At 36.1% G+C, this 16,644-nt stretch overlaps 1 protein-coding gene across 1 annotated transcript in view; it reads right to left on the reverse strand.

Moving 5' to 3' along the window:
• PSMB7 (proteasome 20S subunit beta 7) overlaps positions 1 to 16,644 on the reverse strand; it is a 75,864-nt gene that overhangs the window by 15,030 nt on the left and 44,190 nt on the right. The window contains exon 6 of the mRNA XM_077144461.1: positions 13,648 to 13,706. Within this exon, the coding sequence (XP_077000576.1) occupies positions 13,648 to 13,706 (59 nt within the window). The remainder of the gene's footprint in view (positions 1 to 13,647; positions 13,707 to 16,644) is intronic.

Consider the following 16,644-nt stretch of genomic DNA (forward strand, 5'->3'; position numbering starts at 1 on the left):
AGACTAGGCCGTCATACCAAAAAAAGGAAAAAAAGTGTCATACTAGTAGTAATGACTTTGAAATAGCTCATCTAAGCCAACTTTATTCTCATCCTTCTTTACTTAAGAATTGCCAATCCCTTCAAATATTGGCAGTTCCATTTATTCAGATCTTTTGATATATAAAATTTGTTGACTTTTCCCCCCTTGAGTTGATACAGATATATGAAAACTGTGAAGCTTTTTTTGGCTAGAAATAAAACTTCTCTGCCTGTGCAAATTATAGGGACATTTAAAAATTACCATATGTTTTAGATCAGAAGGCAAGGGTAGCACAAAATTGTGAACATAATTAACAGCACTGAATTATATATCTAAACACAGTAAAAAGGGGAAATTTTAGGGTGCATATATTTCACTAGGATAAAAATTTTTAAAAACACACGCAAAAAATACAGGACTATACAACACAGTGAACCCTAATGTAAACGACAGACTATAGTTATAGCACAATTATAAAAAAAATGTTCTCCCATCAATCGTAACAAATGTACTAAACTAAGGCAAGGTGCTAATAACATGGAGGTATATGGGAACTTGGTATTTTATGCACAATTTTTCAGTAAACCTAGAACTTCTCTTTTAAAAAAACAAAGAAACAATATAAACAAATTAAAAAAAAAAAGGTACAGTAGCAATTAAAATTTTCCAGCCAGTGAAAGCTGACAACTCACTGAAATATGCTTCAAGTCCTCAAGTTCCCCTACTCTTGCGGGAAGTAGTCCCATTTAACATTCAAATGCCTTGTGTTATTAAGTTTATCATATTTATTTTATGTTAATTTTCATGTACAATATAAACCTACACAGGTAACACATTTAAATACTTAGCCCCAAATGTTATTTTAAACTTAATTTTTCCACAGAGCTATCTGATTAAAAAAGAAAGAAAGAAAGAAAGAAACTTTCGTAAAATTCCTAATCACACTTCAGTGTATATTACCAAACGTGTAATGTCTGGCTGTTTGCACACCCACATGCACACCACCTCCCCCTTTCTGACATCACACACCACAAAAGTATAATAAACCATGTTAATATTTCATACCACTGTGAAATATGCTGGAGTATCAATTCAACATCTGCTGTCTTTAGGGTCCAGGAGTCCCACAGAGACACTTTCAATTTGTAATTGAGTTCTATGCTGAATTAATCAGCAGTTTATCTTTTTTACTAAAATAACATCTTCACCACTAACCCAGATTTACATTAACAATTTATGCCAAATTACCTGCCAAGGCAAAACTTATAAGATTCTAAGATACACTCAGTCTCATATTTAATTTCTTATATTTCTCTAACCTATATACAAGACAAGTAAAAAAAACACTGTTAAGGAGCTAGCAAGTCTCTAACTACAGAAGACTTCTTCGATTTGTAACAATCTTACTTTTGACAGTGAAATTCATGGGGATTTTCCCCTCTTCTCAAGAAAGATTGTTCAATAAGTTGTTATGATTCAAAATTTCTAGAATGGAATAAAATCAATGAATAATAAAAGACCTTTTTTGGTTTCTTTTCCAAAGGAGCGTTAACATTCCAAATCCTGGTTTGGCCTGAGTAACAGAAAATGACAACCTAGACGAAGGGTGCATGTTTAGTGCTTTAAATTACAAACCTCTGGCCCAAGTTAGCGAAGGAATTCAATTTGACAAAAAAAATGGGTAAGGTTGTCCATTCTCTCTTTGAAATCATGATGCAGATTATTTTATTAGCAATAATGCTTACCTTTTAATTCTACCTTTATAGTTTAAAGTCACAAAACATTTATTTGATTCAACATTATCCCTGAATGCATTTCTTGCCCCTCTCTGGTTAAGAGTCTCTAGTCACAAAGACGTTATGTTTTGCTGGCTGGATCTTTGCCACAGGTGCAGCAAGAAATGTACTCTATGAAATATTTCTCCTATATGGTATTTTTCCCCCTACATTTCAGTTAGAGGAAATATGTAAACCAAAAATATTTCAAATGAACATCTGCTCCAAAAGAATGCATCATCAATAATTGCCTATTACACAGTAGTCCCTTCTTTTCAATCTAATTTTCCAATAGATGTATAAGGAATTTCTACTGTCATATAGAATGGCCTCTTTCAAAACTACCTCTGAATCACAGTACCAAGTGTAATGTCTTGCACTCAGTTGGTATCCAATAAATATCAGCTGGCTGATTATATAAGAAAATGAAATTCAGTGTTTATATAGCAAGGCAGAAAACATGAAAAGATTTTTGCACAGAAATATCTTTGGTAGAAAACTCAAAGAATTCTCAAAGTCAGTACCATGCGGGGATACCTTTTATAGATATCCTTTCATTACTCCTCCAAGAATTGAAAATAGGGACCAGGAAAACCTTAACAGGCATGGAAAGGTGCTCACTATCATTAGCCATTAGGAAAATGCCAACCAAAACTATGAGATACCACTTCACTCCCACTAGAATGGCTATTATTTTAAAACTTAAATAAAATAACAAGTGTTGGCAAAGATGTGGAGAAAAAGAACATCTGTACATTGTTGGCAGGAAGGTAAAATGGTGCAGCTACTACGCAGAACAGTTTGGCAGCTCCTCAGAAAGTTAAGCACATACTACCTACCATGTGACCAGGCAATCCCACTTACAAGTTTCTATCCCAAAGAGTTGAAAGCAGGGATGCAAACAGACATTTGTATAAAATAGCCAAAAGGTGAAGCAATTCAATTGTCTATCAACAAATGACTACATAAAATGTGATATAAACATAAATGGAATATTATTCAGCCATAAATGCTACAACATGGATGAACCTTGAAGACAGCATGTTGAGTGAAATAAATACAAAAAGGACAGATATCATATAACATGCAAATTCACTGATACAGACAGTAGACTACAATTTACTAGGGATGAGTTTGGGGGTAGGGAGAGAGTGTTACTACTTATTGGGTAAAGACTGTCTATTTGGTGTGATGATAGCCCAACCAAATAGATGCAATTAATAAAACTAAAATGCAAACCTGAATGTGGCTAAAATGGGAAATTTTATGTTGTATATACATTGTCACAATTTAAGAAAAAAGAAGAGCTTCCAAGGTCACCAAAGTTTCACATATTAATCATATGATGCCCTGGACATTGCTCCTATTTCTTCTTGTTTGAAATCATCAGTTTCCTCTACTAGTTTACTTGATATGAGTGCTTACACTTGGGTGTGGCCACCCTAAGAACAGGGCCTCTGGGTGGTGGTCTTTGTAACTCCACCCCCACGCCAACATAGCCTATAAAAGGTACTCAATAAATCATCCTGATCCAAATTTTAAAAATATATAAAGGATCACTTTCCTAAGATTTGTTGATTCTTCAATTTCAGAGTCCTGGGCTCTAAGAAGAATCCATTCCCAGCTCAATGGTGATTTTGGTGAACTATAACTTTCCTTCTTGGCCTCCTCCCATCAATCCCCTTCTATTTCCTGAGACTAAATGGGAAAAATGGGACACGCTTTCTAAAATTTCTTTACTGCCTGCCCAAAACATCCCACTTTCAAGTTCAACTTTTATCAAAGGAAGAACATGATGGCAGGGGTGGAAATAAAAACCAGCCACTAACATTAAATGGAACTCTGAAGATACAGAAAGTAAGACAGACTCTTAACTGACACTTAAGCAGCCATTTCTAAAACAAGGAAAACTAATGAATGCTAGAGAATCAATGGAAGAAAAGCAATTACTTTTGAAACAGCAAACAATTTGTGTGATAGGAATAAAGTTCTGCTCTTGAATCATCAGGTGAAGGACCAAAGAAAACTTCTGTTTGCCCTATAAAACACCACAAAATGAAATGCTGAGCAATTAGATGCAAGGGAGTAACCTTAACTCAAGAAGTCCTTTTTTGCCTCCCAAAGATGGCCCACCAGTGGGCTCAAAAAACTCAGGAAAACAAACTCGTTTTTTAAAAGGGAGGATAACTCAAAATATTTGAATCTAGTGGAAAGCAACAGTTCCTCATTATCATCCATTTTAAAGGTTTAATGGGTAATTCTTCAAATCATCCACTGAATCATAAATGCCAACTTTAATATCTGTTCACTTTGAAAATTAACTTGTCAATTCCACTGGGAATCACTACTAAGAATGATTCCATACAAGGCCCGAGGGACTGCATCTCTGGGTCCTGACATTCTAAAATTACTGAACAAAATTAATACATTTCTTGATCTATATTAAAGACACAATTTAGTAGGACTAATGCCTTTCTTAAGGAAAGCCAATATTCAAGGATTATGAACAAAAGCAAAAGACAGAAATAAATTCAGGGAGAGCCTCTAAAGGAGACCTTTTAATATTTATGCAGTGCACAATGAACCCAATTACTGCCCAAATACAATGCATAAAGACCTGTGTCAAGTGTTTCAGTAGTTCCATCTAAGCGCTTCCATCCTTGCATTAGTTCTCAACCAATAAGGAATCCATCAAAACCACAATGAAATACCACTTCACAACCACTAGGGTGGCTATAATTGAAGACAGTTTAACAAGTGTTGACCAGAACGTAGAGAAATCAGAACCCTCATATATTGCTAGTGGAAATGTAAAATGGTACAGCCACTTCAGGAAACAGTCTAGCAGTTTTTAAAAAAGTTAACTATAGAGTTACATTGTAAATCAACAATTTCATTCCAAGGTACATACATACCCAAGAGAAATGAAAACATGTCCACACAAAAACATGTGCATGAATGTTCATATCAGCATTATTCATAACAGTCAAAAAGTGAAAACAATCCAAATGTCCAAAGGGATAAATAAAATGTCACATGGCTGTACAATGGAATATAACTGAGCCATAAAAAAGAATGAAGGACTGATACATGCTACAACACAGATGAACCTTAAAAATATGATGCCAAGTTAAAGAAGCCAGTCAAAAAAGACGAGATATTGCATGATTCAAATTATATGAAATGTTCACAATAGTAAAGTCTACAGAGACAGAAAGTAGATTTAGTGGTTGCCAAGAACTGGAAGGGGTGGAGAGAAATGGGTAAGGGGTTTCTCTGGGGGTTCTAAAATTGATTGTGATGATGGCTACACAGCTCCGTGGACATACTAAAAAACACCAGATTATGTTCTTCAAATAAGTGAATTATACCTCAACAAATATTAAACAAATTAAAATACTACTGATGTATCCTACACTTTTAGAATAGATGACCTAAAAAAAAATCAAAATATCGAGTGACATGTCACAAGTCAATCAAAGTATTATTCTAAAAAAGTAATTAAAAAAATAGAGTTCACAAAAAAACAAAATGTCTGCATAAATCCTTAAGCGCATTTAATAAGAAAGAATTTTGGCTCTAACTCTATTATTTTCACTATGCATACAATACCTAAGCAGATGTAAAACTAGATAAACACAGCCTGAGAATTTAAAATCTGGAAAAGCTGAGTCAAGTTCAGCTCATTAAGCTGACACCTATTAAAATGCTACAAGAAAAACAGTCTTAAACACCATCAATACAGATAGGAAAATTGTTGTTTACAATAGTTATCAGTCAGATTTTTTTTTTTTTAATTTTGCATTTACTTAATATTCTGTGTTTGATGCCAACAGGGTTCAAGTCACACAGGAAGGTGCTCCAGCTTAATACTGAATGTCTTCCTTGATCTCCATTGTCCGCTGTGTGGGTTCTGTCAGCAAACCTCCCAGCAAGTGGTCACCTTCCTATGGAGTCATTAAACCTCTGAATGTCAGCTGGTGGGATTAGCCAGCAGTTTCCACACCTGAGCCCCGGTGGCAGGGACAGAGGCATTTGGATCAAGATCACTAATGAATACAGAATTCATATGCCGCTTGTCAGGACTCCTGAGCTCAGAGTTGCACAGATGCAACCTAAATAAGACGGAGGACAGAACAATTGTTGATGAAGATTAAAAAGTTTTGGCAGTTTGGAAAAAAAAAAGAGTACCTCATTACTCAAATTTGATAGTCTTACTTATTTTTTTTTTATTTTTCTTCAAGTTATTCATGGACAAATGCCATCCACCAATATTTAAAGACTTCTTGGTCTCATTACTAAATGTGAGGAGAGCTATGACATCTGGATATTAGCTATATTGAGAATATAAAGGAAAAAAGCTCTCCTGTAAAAAATATCCAAAAATTTTGGGGGGAAAACAGAAGACAATCACAAAATATTTAGAATAGAGGACAGTTAAAAGATGAAAAAAAATCCAGAATTCAAAAGAAAAAAATATATTTTATAACTAAATGACTGTTTATATTTACCAGTATCTCTTTATTTCTGATTCCCTTGCACTTTTCTATTCCCTAGGTTCCTTCTGATTACTGATCTCACCAAAGAGGTTTAAACACCTCCTCTGACATTTGTTTGGCTTTCTGCCATCTTCACAAAATTCATCAGAGAAAGGAAGGCCTGAGAAGCCCACACCTCTGTTCACCTGGAATAAGATATCTTCCCCACTTTGTGGTCAGAGAATTACAGGACTAGCAAAGAGGCAGACAGTGTAGTGACTGATTATTTCAGAGGGCTCTAAATCAGACTGATCAGGGCTCAAATCTGGATTCTATCACTTTCTAGCTGTATGACCTCAGGCAAGTTATTTAACCTTTCTATATCCCAATTTTCTTTTCTACAAAATGGGGATAACAAAGCACAGACCTCACTGAATTGTGAAATAAATGATAATTCATTAAAAGCTGTTAGAATGGAGCCTGCTGGCATACTAAAGCATTCAATAAGAATCAGCTATTATGATCACTGTGCTTTACACATTATTTACAAATTATGATTACTGTGTTTTTAATATTTCCTCCCATAGTAAAAAGGTAAATACTTTCATGACCTATGTTATGTGTTAAAAAGGCTGCTTCTATTTCATAGGTCTGTCATGGATTTTAAGCTTTCAGATGAGAAACACTGATCATATCTATACATATTATACTATAAATTGCCAAGCCTGATGCCCATTCAAATCATCATGTTAGCTGTTGCTATGTGGTATTTGTATCCTACTAGTGAACACCTAAAAAATGAAGCAGCTGCATATTTTAGAGCCTACACTATAAAAGCAGATCATTCTAATCCTCACAGTAATTTGGGAGGAAGGTACTTAGATCCTCATTCTATAAATAGAGTTTTAGGGCCATGACTTGCCCAGAGTCAGGCCATGAATACACAGTGGAACCAGACCCACAGCCCAATCCTCTAGCTCCTGAGCCCCCATGTCCCTTTCTGTCTGACCATATTGCACTCATGCTCTTATGGTTTCTTTTAGGACCATTCTATATGCCAAATGGAATAGATTTTTTTCTTAATCAAAATAATGCAGATCTCTCACACTATTGTCCATCTGCAAAGAATAAATGAATCTGCAACTTCAGTATCTCTCTACTACTGGACTTCAAAAAAAATCCTAGTTACTTCTAAGATTTGCTGTCAAAATGCCATCTTGGTATCAATTCTTTCACTATTTAAGGTGGATCTATAGCTGCTTGCAATGACAGATTAATTCTGTCTTCTCGGTAGCTGGGTGTTTGGCATCACATTTGTGAGGTAACCACAAGCCTTGAGGGTGAGAGCTGCTCACATCTTTAGCAATCTATAAGGGCTTCTCTAGAGGCCAGTACTTGCCAAGTGATGAAATATGACTCCATAAATCAGATGGCTGAAGTGGCACTTGTATACGTCACCATCTATCTTCGTAGCTCCTCTCTGAAGGGTGCAGAGTAAGAGCTCATCTCTCAGTATTGCAACCAGAGAACGGACCATCACAGTTGGCACTGACTAAGCATGTGCTACTTAAAACTGAAGACACACTAAGACTAGGGGGGGGAAAAAGATCCTGCTGGTGTTAGCATGCCTCAGGCAGTGGTAGAAGCTTCAGCAACTCATCTTCAAAAGGCAGAGAGCCAGAGCTCTAGAAACCTGCAAAAACTGGCTAAGCCTGCAGTCTTCATTTCTTTAAGTTGAGCATCTTCAAAGTCTAGAATTCTAACTGTAGGGCACAGCAGCTGCCACTGCAGATCTGATCCTCTCAGCTTTTGGCAGCTCTCAACTTGAGATTCTAGCAAAAGAATTTTTCAAGTTGCTATTATTGCCTGTCATGGATTTATAAATATTGTGCACTATCTGCTGTAGCATGGCTCTCATGGGACTCCAGAGCATGCCAAATGCATAACAGAATGAAAAATAGTTTCTAGTCTTCAAATAAATGCTAATTTTTTTAACTGTGCTCACACGATATGTTTGGTGACCAACTTCAATAGTACAGAATATGTGTGGGAGGGGGGAGCTGATTGTCTTTTCCAGGAGCATTCAGCTGCTACTTTCATTAAGCTTGTTTAATTAGATTCCAGATGCTAATTTGCAAGTCGATACCAGAGGGTGCAGGACAGTTTGCCTTTGAATCATCTCCTTGTGATGTGAGGGTCCTGCTGCACACGACTACCCTTCAGTGGCCCTCGCACGATATTCTGACAATTAGTGCAAAGGGGAACAGTATTGATCTTGACAGACTAAATATTAATCTTCTACCCATTTTAATGAATTGTAACCTTCAAGAGTTAAGATTTTTCACGGGGCCAAATGAAAATATTCCTTCTTACAAAGAAATGGAATGGAAATAAAACTAACCAGTGTGATCTGATTCCTTAATTCCCTCCCAATTCTAAAACAAAATTTGTATTTTATTTCAGCAATTTTAGCAATTTCAAGATACAAAGTCCACCAAGCTAACACCCTGAAGTTATATTTCTAGGCACCATGGTCAAATTCCTTATAGTTGTGCAAATTCCTTACACTGAACTGGAAAATAGACCACAAATGCCACAGAGTGTTTACCACTGGTCTCCCATCCAGCTAGCCTGTAGATAACAATCAGGATAAAGAGGCTTAATTCTTTTACCAGTCTTAACAATAGTGTATGTGGGGGGGTGGGGGGTGGAATCTGGGTGAATGTGCAATTCATCATCACCAAAAAAGAACTTTTCACATAACCAACTCCTTGCTATTAGGTCAACTCGCACATTTCAAAATCCACTATTCTGCTAAGACTTTGGTACAATGTTTGAATAAGCACCTCTGCTGATAAAAAATGAAACCTGAGCTTTATCCCCAGTAAGTAACACAACTTTTTATGCCTTCATCTCAACATTGAGGAAAGCGTACTTAAGGGTAGACATCAAACAGTTTCAAAGGAAAGGTAATCTGGTAACTACTGAAGGTGTGTGATGGTCTCATAATTTAGCCACTGAGCAAGTGAGGTCCTGAGTGAAGTGGTTTGTGATACCTTTTCATCTGCCTATTCAACAAGTACTAGCTGAATACCTACTACGTACCAGTTACAATGCTAGTTGTAAGGAAACAGAAATGAATAAGTGCAGTCCACGACTTTAAAGATCTTCCAGACTAACAACAAGGAGAAAAACAAGAAAAAATTTACAACTCTAAAGGCAGCATTAGGGTCATACAACCAGGCAAGAATTTTTGAATATTTTTAATCTAACTGCCTTAAACTCACATGGTTAGCTGGTGGTTTCTCTGAAACCTAGAACCAAGGGATTTTACCTGAGGCAAGTCATTGGATCAAATAACTTAAAACAGCAGAGGCCCATTTTATGCACTTATGAATTCCAGCTGGGTTTTTTTTTTTTTTTTAAATCATTTTGCTTTTTTGGCCTGTAATTTCCAGATGAGCATCTGCCCTTTGCCCCATCTTTGCTTTGTCTATGTACTTAATGAGGGTGCTTTGTTGACTCTGACCCAATACTGTTCACTATTTGAGGTTAAGTTATCTCTAAAAGATACGCAGCATTTTTCTGATGGAAAAGAGTCTTTTCTATTTCCCAGGCAGTTTCCAATGACTCAGATTTTGCTTTAACTCAGTTATCCTATCTGAACTCAATACATGAGTACTAAACATTGGGAACCAAAGAAGAGAAATTATTTAAGTCCCTGACCCCAAGGAGCTCCCTCTCTCACTAGCAAGTCATGAAAAAGTCATGAAGCAATAGGACAATGGAGTATAGGGACACAAATGAGGAAGTAACTGAGGACATTTCTGGTGTACACTAAAAGGATTTAAAGGCAAAATATATTCAACAGAAAGTGAGCAGGCAAGAATGGTAGCATATAGATCTATCTCTCCTGAAGTTGAATATTCATACCCCTGGGAGTGATATATGATGGGTGGTAGACATTTTTTTATTGATATTAATAATACATATTCATTTTCATGTGTCTTGGGAAAAAAATATAATCAGCACATCAAACCCAGATTTCACAGGTATAAACTGTTTTTTGGGGGGGTGCATCAGCCAGGAATTGAACCAAGGTCTCCTGTGTGGCAGGCAAGCATTCTATCACTGAACCACCTGTGCACCCTTAAAACTGTATTTTAAAAAAGATTTAAATTAAAAAGGTGAACTGATATGGTTGCAGGAGAGAGGATAAGGGAAGTGTCTGAAAAGGGAAACTTTTTGAGGTGAAGGAAATGTTCTATATCTTGATTTGGGTGGTGGTTACTTAATTACAAATGTCAAAACTCACTGAACTGTACACACTTAAGTTCTCTAAACTTCATTACATGTAAATTATACCTCAATTTATTATAAAAGTGAGTTAATTTAAAGAAAATTTTCAAGAAAAATAATAGTACAGGTAGCACCTGTATATGGCAGAAATCTTAAATGTGGTATACAAATAACAAATTCAAGAAATGATACTGGACCAGGCCTGTCCAATAGAAATATAATGTGAGCCACATATGTAATTTAAATTTTCTAGTAGCTAACTTTAAAAAGTAAAAGTAAGTAAAATTCATTTTAATAAAATTTTTACCTAAATCAACATATACTACAGTACAGGTCCAGCACTGTCCAAGGCATAGATATCTAGTTTTAAAAACAGACTTTGGACTCCTATAATTTACTTTTACTAAAAAACCCAAGAGTTTGTTCTATTAGTCTGGCCTAAAATTTACTGTTTGACAACCAATTCACAATTATGATAGCCTAAAACCACCCCCTCCCAAAGCAATTCTCTGTGAGGTTTACAGCAGTTACTGTTCTAGCAATCCAATGCAAAATGGAAGGGGCAGCAAAGCTGCTCAAGGCATGCCCAGAATCCTTTCCCATACTGAAAGGAAATAAGCAGACTTATTCACCCAACCCTGCAGTCTCAAAATAGGCAAGAAAGAAAAGTTATAGAGAACTTCTTGCCACAGAAAGGTAGAAAGCCTCCCAGGAAATAATAAAAATAAAAAATTTGGAATTCTGAAACCAAAACATCTTTGTTTCCAAGACTGCTGTGCAAATGAAGAGCAAGAGACAATACCTTGGCAGAAAACTCATTCGTTACAAAGAGGTTCCTTGACAGGGTTTCCTCCCAACTTTGCTAGGCAATCTCAGCTTTCCATTGATAACGCATCACTATGCATATATATTTAGTATCTATTAACATCTCTTTCGATTTGCAAAGCATTTTCTACTGATAACTGCTATACAATTATTTGCCTTCTGTTTACTTTTAAATTACATTAACCACTGGAGAAGCAGGTACTACCTTCACCTTAATAAAGTGATTTTAAGTGATTGTTAGTCTGGGTCAAACTTCAGTAACTTGAGTGAACACCTGAAACTGTAAATTTAAATAATCATTCTTAAACAGGAATTCGGCCTGCTTTAAAATCTCCCAGACAATGCAGACCATTAAATGCTTTGAGTTACAGATAAAATTGACCTAAGAGCACATTCTTCATACTGATAAATCAGAAAAACTTTATTGAAAGGATGCTCACATTTCCCTTCACTTCACAAAATGACATCAATATTAAAGTCATGGCCTATGAATGATTTCAAATTCCAACTCTAAATCACATAAAATTACTTTAGCGGACTTTTTAGTCACTTAGTATATCATATTTTCAACTTTGTCTACAATTCCCATTTTTCTTTCCCAATCAACGGGAAATAGACAAAGCATTCAAGAAAATTTGAGAAGATTAATGTGGTTTAAAGAGAACTTGACATTATAAGGAGTTTTCTAAATGAAAATCATCAGAGTCTTATGCCTTTGTTAGCACAAATGAACTTGTAAAGCCTTAGGAACTCCTCCCCTTTAGTTAGAAGGCTGGGAGACCTTTATTTTCTTTTTCTTTTTCAACTGATCTAGCATATCTTAAGAACCCCAAACAGAAAATGATGCTGATATGGGAATAAATTTTCACAATGAGAAATGAGAATAGAATCCTAATCTCCTTAACTGTTGATACTTGGACTGTTTACTACTCTTAATTGGAACAAAACAATACTACTTTGAGTATAAAACATCTAACTAAATTCTATCTTTAGTCACATGTATTAATTCCTGTAGATGTCCATGAAAGAGAAGAAATTTAGTCATTGGTAACCAGATCACTTATCTGTGATATTCTCATGTACCAAGAGGTGTAGTGGTTTCCAGCAGGAGACTTCTGTCCCAGTCTACAACCCTACCTTCTATGGCTCTCACAGCACTTGGCCCAAAAATTTTAAAGGACTGAAAAAGTTCCTGACACTCGGTGCTGCAATAACAATGAGATGATGGAAGAACAAATTTAAAATGTGTTATCTTCTCTAAAGATGATCAGGCACAAAGTACTGTCAAAATTAACTCCTAGAGACATCCTTTGGTACCTAAACAAAACAACACCACAAAGTCAGAATCAGCAGAAACCTAGACATATTAAGAAATAGGGTAAATCACTTCTTAACTACCTATTAATTGATTGAAAATAAGCTGATACTCCCATCAAAAAATTAACACCAATCAAAAAACTAAGAACTGATGAAGGCCACCTTCAGGACTCATGTGCCTATGATTAGTGGCAAGGATGAAGCACAAACAGAAAAATAATTTGATAACAAGGGTATTCAAACATACTGAACACTCTTTCAAAGGTGGTACTGGAAGACCTGTGGATTTGTAAACAGAGATTTTGAGGGAGTTGCTTAATATGAAACCCATGATAGATGGAATGCCATTAAGATACCACCTCCCCCACCGCCAAAGAAAATAAAGGGAAAGATTCTCTTAAAATATATTTGAGACACTAGATTCATCACACTCAGAAGAGTCTGTCACACACATGATCTTACTCCCATCTTCTGTCAGATGAAGAACAATCTATAGGAATTTTTTAAACTGCCCCCATTTTCAGGTCAGGTCTTTGTAAATGCAAAGACATACAGTTTCTCTATTCTTAGTGAAAGAACAGAAAAACCTGTCATTTTGAGATAACTTGATGCTGAAAGCTTAGTGCACAAGGAAACATTCTACATTGCAGCAGCATTTACAGCCAAAGAAGATTCTTAGACAGCCCAGAACCCAGAGAAAAAAGCTGATAGTTCAGGCTCAAGCCCAAGGGAGGTCACAACAGGGCCATACAAAATGAAGTTTTCCGAAGTAACCAGTCTTCCCAGCAAACACAATGTCTGTACAAAAGAGCATCTCAACTAACAACTGTGTTGTACAAGATTTGGAGGAATGAAGCATCAATCAATTTGCACATCAACACACAACTAGAAAAATATGTGAATGTGAATAAAACTATAAGGACTTTACTTACCTCCATATCTGGCCTAAACTTATCTTCAAACACAGCCATTGCTGCCAAGGAGCCAGAACCTGTAAGAAAAAGATACACTTCAGGGTGTTTACCTACTTCAATCTTCTCCATCTAAAGTTTCCCACAGGACAGCAAAACTGGCAGAACACCCCCAATGTCATATTCAAGTATAGTGCAAATACTAATCCTCCAAGACCACATAACCCAGGTAACCACTGATCTGTTTTCAAAAGCCTGGAGTCACACTTACCACTATCTCAGGCAAACCCGCAACCAGCCCTACTTCTGCTGGGAGGAGTAACTGTAAATCATTCGCAGTAAAATGCGAATTGTAAGAATTTGGATTTTCTCAAAAAGTGAATGCCACATAACTTCATACATCCTATTCTGCGAATCTTATGCTCCACAACTGTGCCTCGGCAGGCTGCAGGGTATGGCGCTAAATACCAAGCCAGTTAGAAAGAATGGGCTGTTTTAATGAGCTGGCCCTGTGCAGTCACCTTGACATGTAGGGAAGAAACTACCGCACCAGCAATGGTAATAAGACTGTGAGCTGCTGCCGCCAGGTTATTCCTGCTACAACTGTAAAACACTTTATTATGTGGCATTTATTTGGAGCTATTATTTTTAGTTTGTACTTTGAAGAGTAACAGCAGAGTAGACAAAACGACAGAAACAAAAATTTATTATCACGATAGCAAATGGCTGAAAGGTCATGCTGCACAGATATTAACGGATAGCAAATTTATCCTTACAAAAGTAGAATATAAAGACACTGCGAATAAGTATGGGCTCCCTTTGAATGGTTGCAAAAGGCAGCTCAGCACTATTTGAAAATTTAAACTTGCTTTGTTCAGAAACCAGAGAATCTTTAGGAAACCAACATCTTGTCTTTACAGGGTCCTGGCAATATTTCAGGATTGCTACTTTTAGAGAGAGAATAGAGTTGCCCACAATTTTTTACTCCAATTAGAAGATTTTTTTGGCATTTATTACTTTTTAACTTGTTTTGCATAACACTATCTATTTAGCTGGGTCACCAAGAAAACCATATTTTCTATTTAAAATGATTTGTGTACATCGCTTGACCACCTCAATGGTTTAGCAAAGGAAAAAAGCTGCGATTAAACAGTTTCAAATGAGGTGTCCTGCTGATTTTATCAAGTCTGCTGAATGTATAATGAAAAAGGAGAAGCTGACAGCAATGCTCCTTGAGAAAATACAGACTACCTTATCTGAACCATTTAAGGATGTCCAATTATAGATCAAATTTAAAGGGTAGAAACAGCAGATTTACAGACACAAATCAATGAACATGGTAATCCCAATGAATATGACAGATACTTCTCTTATGGAATATTGCTGTGGTTGAGGATCATTACCTTCACAGTAGCGGATACATCACATCTAAAGCAGTAGGAAGCTTCTAGTGTAGACCACCATTACAAGCAATGACTATTCATTTAGTCTTTGGGAGCAAAAGGCAACCCCATTTTCCCCTCTCCTACTTTCTTTCTCCTTAAAAAATAAAAAATAAACTAAAATGGAAATCTAAAGGGATACTAAAAGCCCTTTGGATAGGACATAAGAAATTTAACAGATATAAACCACTGTCCTCAAATGAAATGAGCATATATGCAAGAGCAAATTCCTCCAAACTACTGAATTTCAAAGTAAACATGTCCTTGAGAATCTGGAGAAAGGGTAAAATTCCACCAATACTTTGTGAATCATGTTAATTTTGAGATTCAGAAGGCAAGAGGGAGAAAGCATGCTTTCTGTTCTAAGTCACAGGCAAGAACAAGTCTTGGACTTAATAAGAAAAATTAGCTGATTCTGTGTGGAAAATGAAGGACAGGTGTCTCGAAACAAGAAAGCTGCAAATAAGAAAATCTCAAAAAAATACTTCCAAATACAAAATACTCTGCAGAAAGCCCAACAGCAGGCACAAAACCCATCAATAAAGGAAACAGAGGCTCAAAATAAACATGAGGAAAGGGGGATATTTATCTGAGAGCTAACAACTGAGGAAAACTGTAAAGAATTCTTGTTAAAAGAAAATCTGAAGCTTCCTTAAAGGCATTTTTCTATAAAAATTACTAACCCCATTTTTTTCTCCTACGCCATCCTTTCTTTGGCAGTTTCACAGTAAATAATTTTTTTACCCTTGTCTTTTTTCTAGGCATATATATGTTTCCTTCTGCTTGCTTGGCTTCATCCAATATTGTAAGAAATGAAAAATATTTCCTTCCCAATATAATTTTTCCTTTATCAAAAACTTTTTCCTTAAAAAAATAAATAAAATTTAAAAAATAACTTTTTTCTTGTGTAAAAACAACACTGAAGATAAATTTTTTATAAGCAAAAATTACAAACTAAATCCACAGACTCTTAGAACAAAAAGAGATTATCCAGTGTAGAGATCCCTGCCCCGTTATCAGACATGTGACTTTTGAGACTCCTGCTACCTGTACTTCTGGATTCTTTTTACACCAAGCCCCACCCTTCCCCATCCTCAACAGTTAGACAAGCGCACGCGCACACACGCATCTGTGAAGTTTTCTGGATTTCCGCTTGGTTCTGCTTCACCAAAATCAAAGATAAGCAAGCCACAAAATATACTTGAAAAGTGAGGAAAATTCAACATTAAAAACAATTTTTTAATTATTTGCAAATTAGCTCCTGCCCTTAGCTCTTTAGGAAAACAGACCTCCTCAGAAATACACGAAGTACTAGAAGATTGGGTACAAATGACTTTACCAAAAGGCTTCTAGGTGACTCAGAATACGTGCATGCTATTAAGAAAACTGAGTCAGAATTTCAAATATGACTGCAAGTAACAAGAAAATAAGATGCAAAACCTCAGAAAACATCAAGTCAATGCGATCAGCGAGGTGCAAACGTGGTTCAGTGGTAGAATGCTTGCCTGCCACGTAGGAGATCCACGTGCTATTCCTGACCCACGCACACAAAAAAAAAAGAAAAATGCATGGGGAA

The sequence above is a fragment of the Tamandua tetradactyla genome, chromosome 2 (genome assembly GCF_023851605.1).
Source record: "Tamandua tetradactyla isolate mTamTet1 chromosome 2, mTamTet1.pri, whole genome shotgun sequence".
In the NCBI taxonomy this organism is placed as follows: domain Eukaryota; kingdom Metazoa; phylum Chordata; class Mammalia; order Pilosa; family Myrmecophagidae; genus Tamandua; species Tamandua tetradactyla.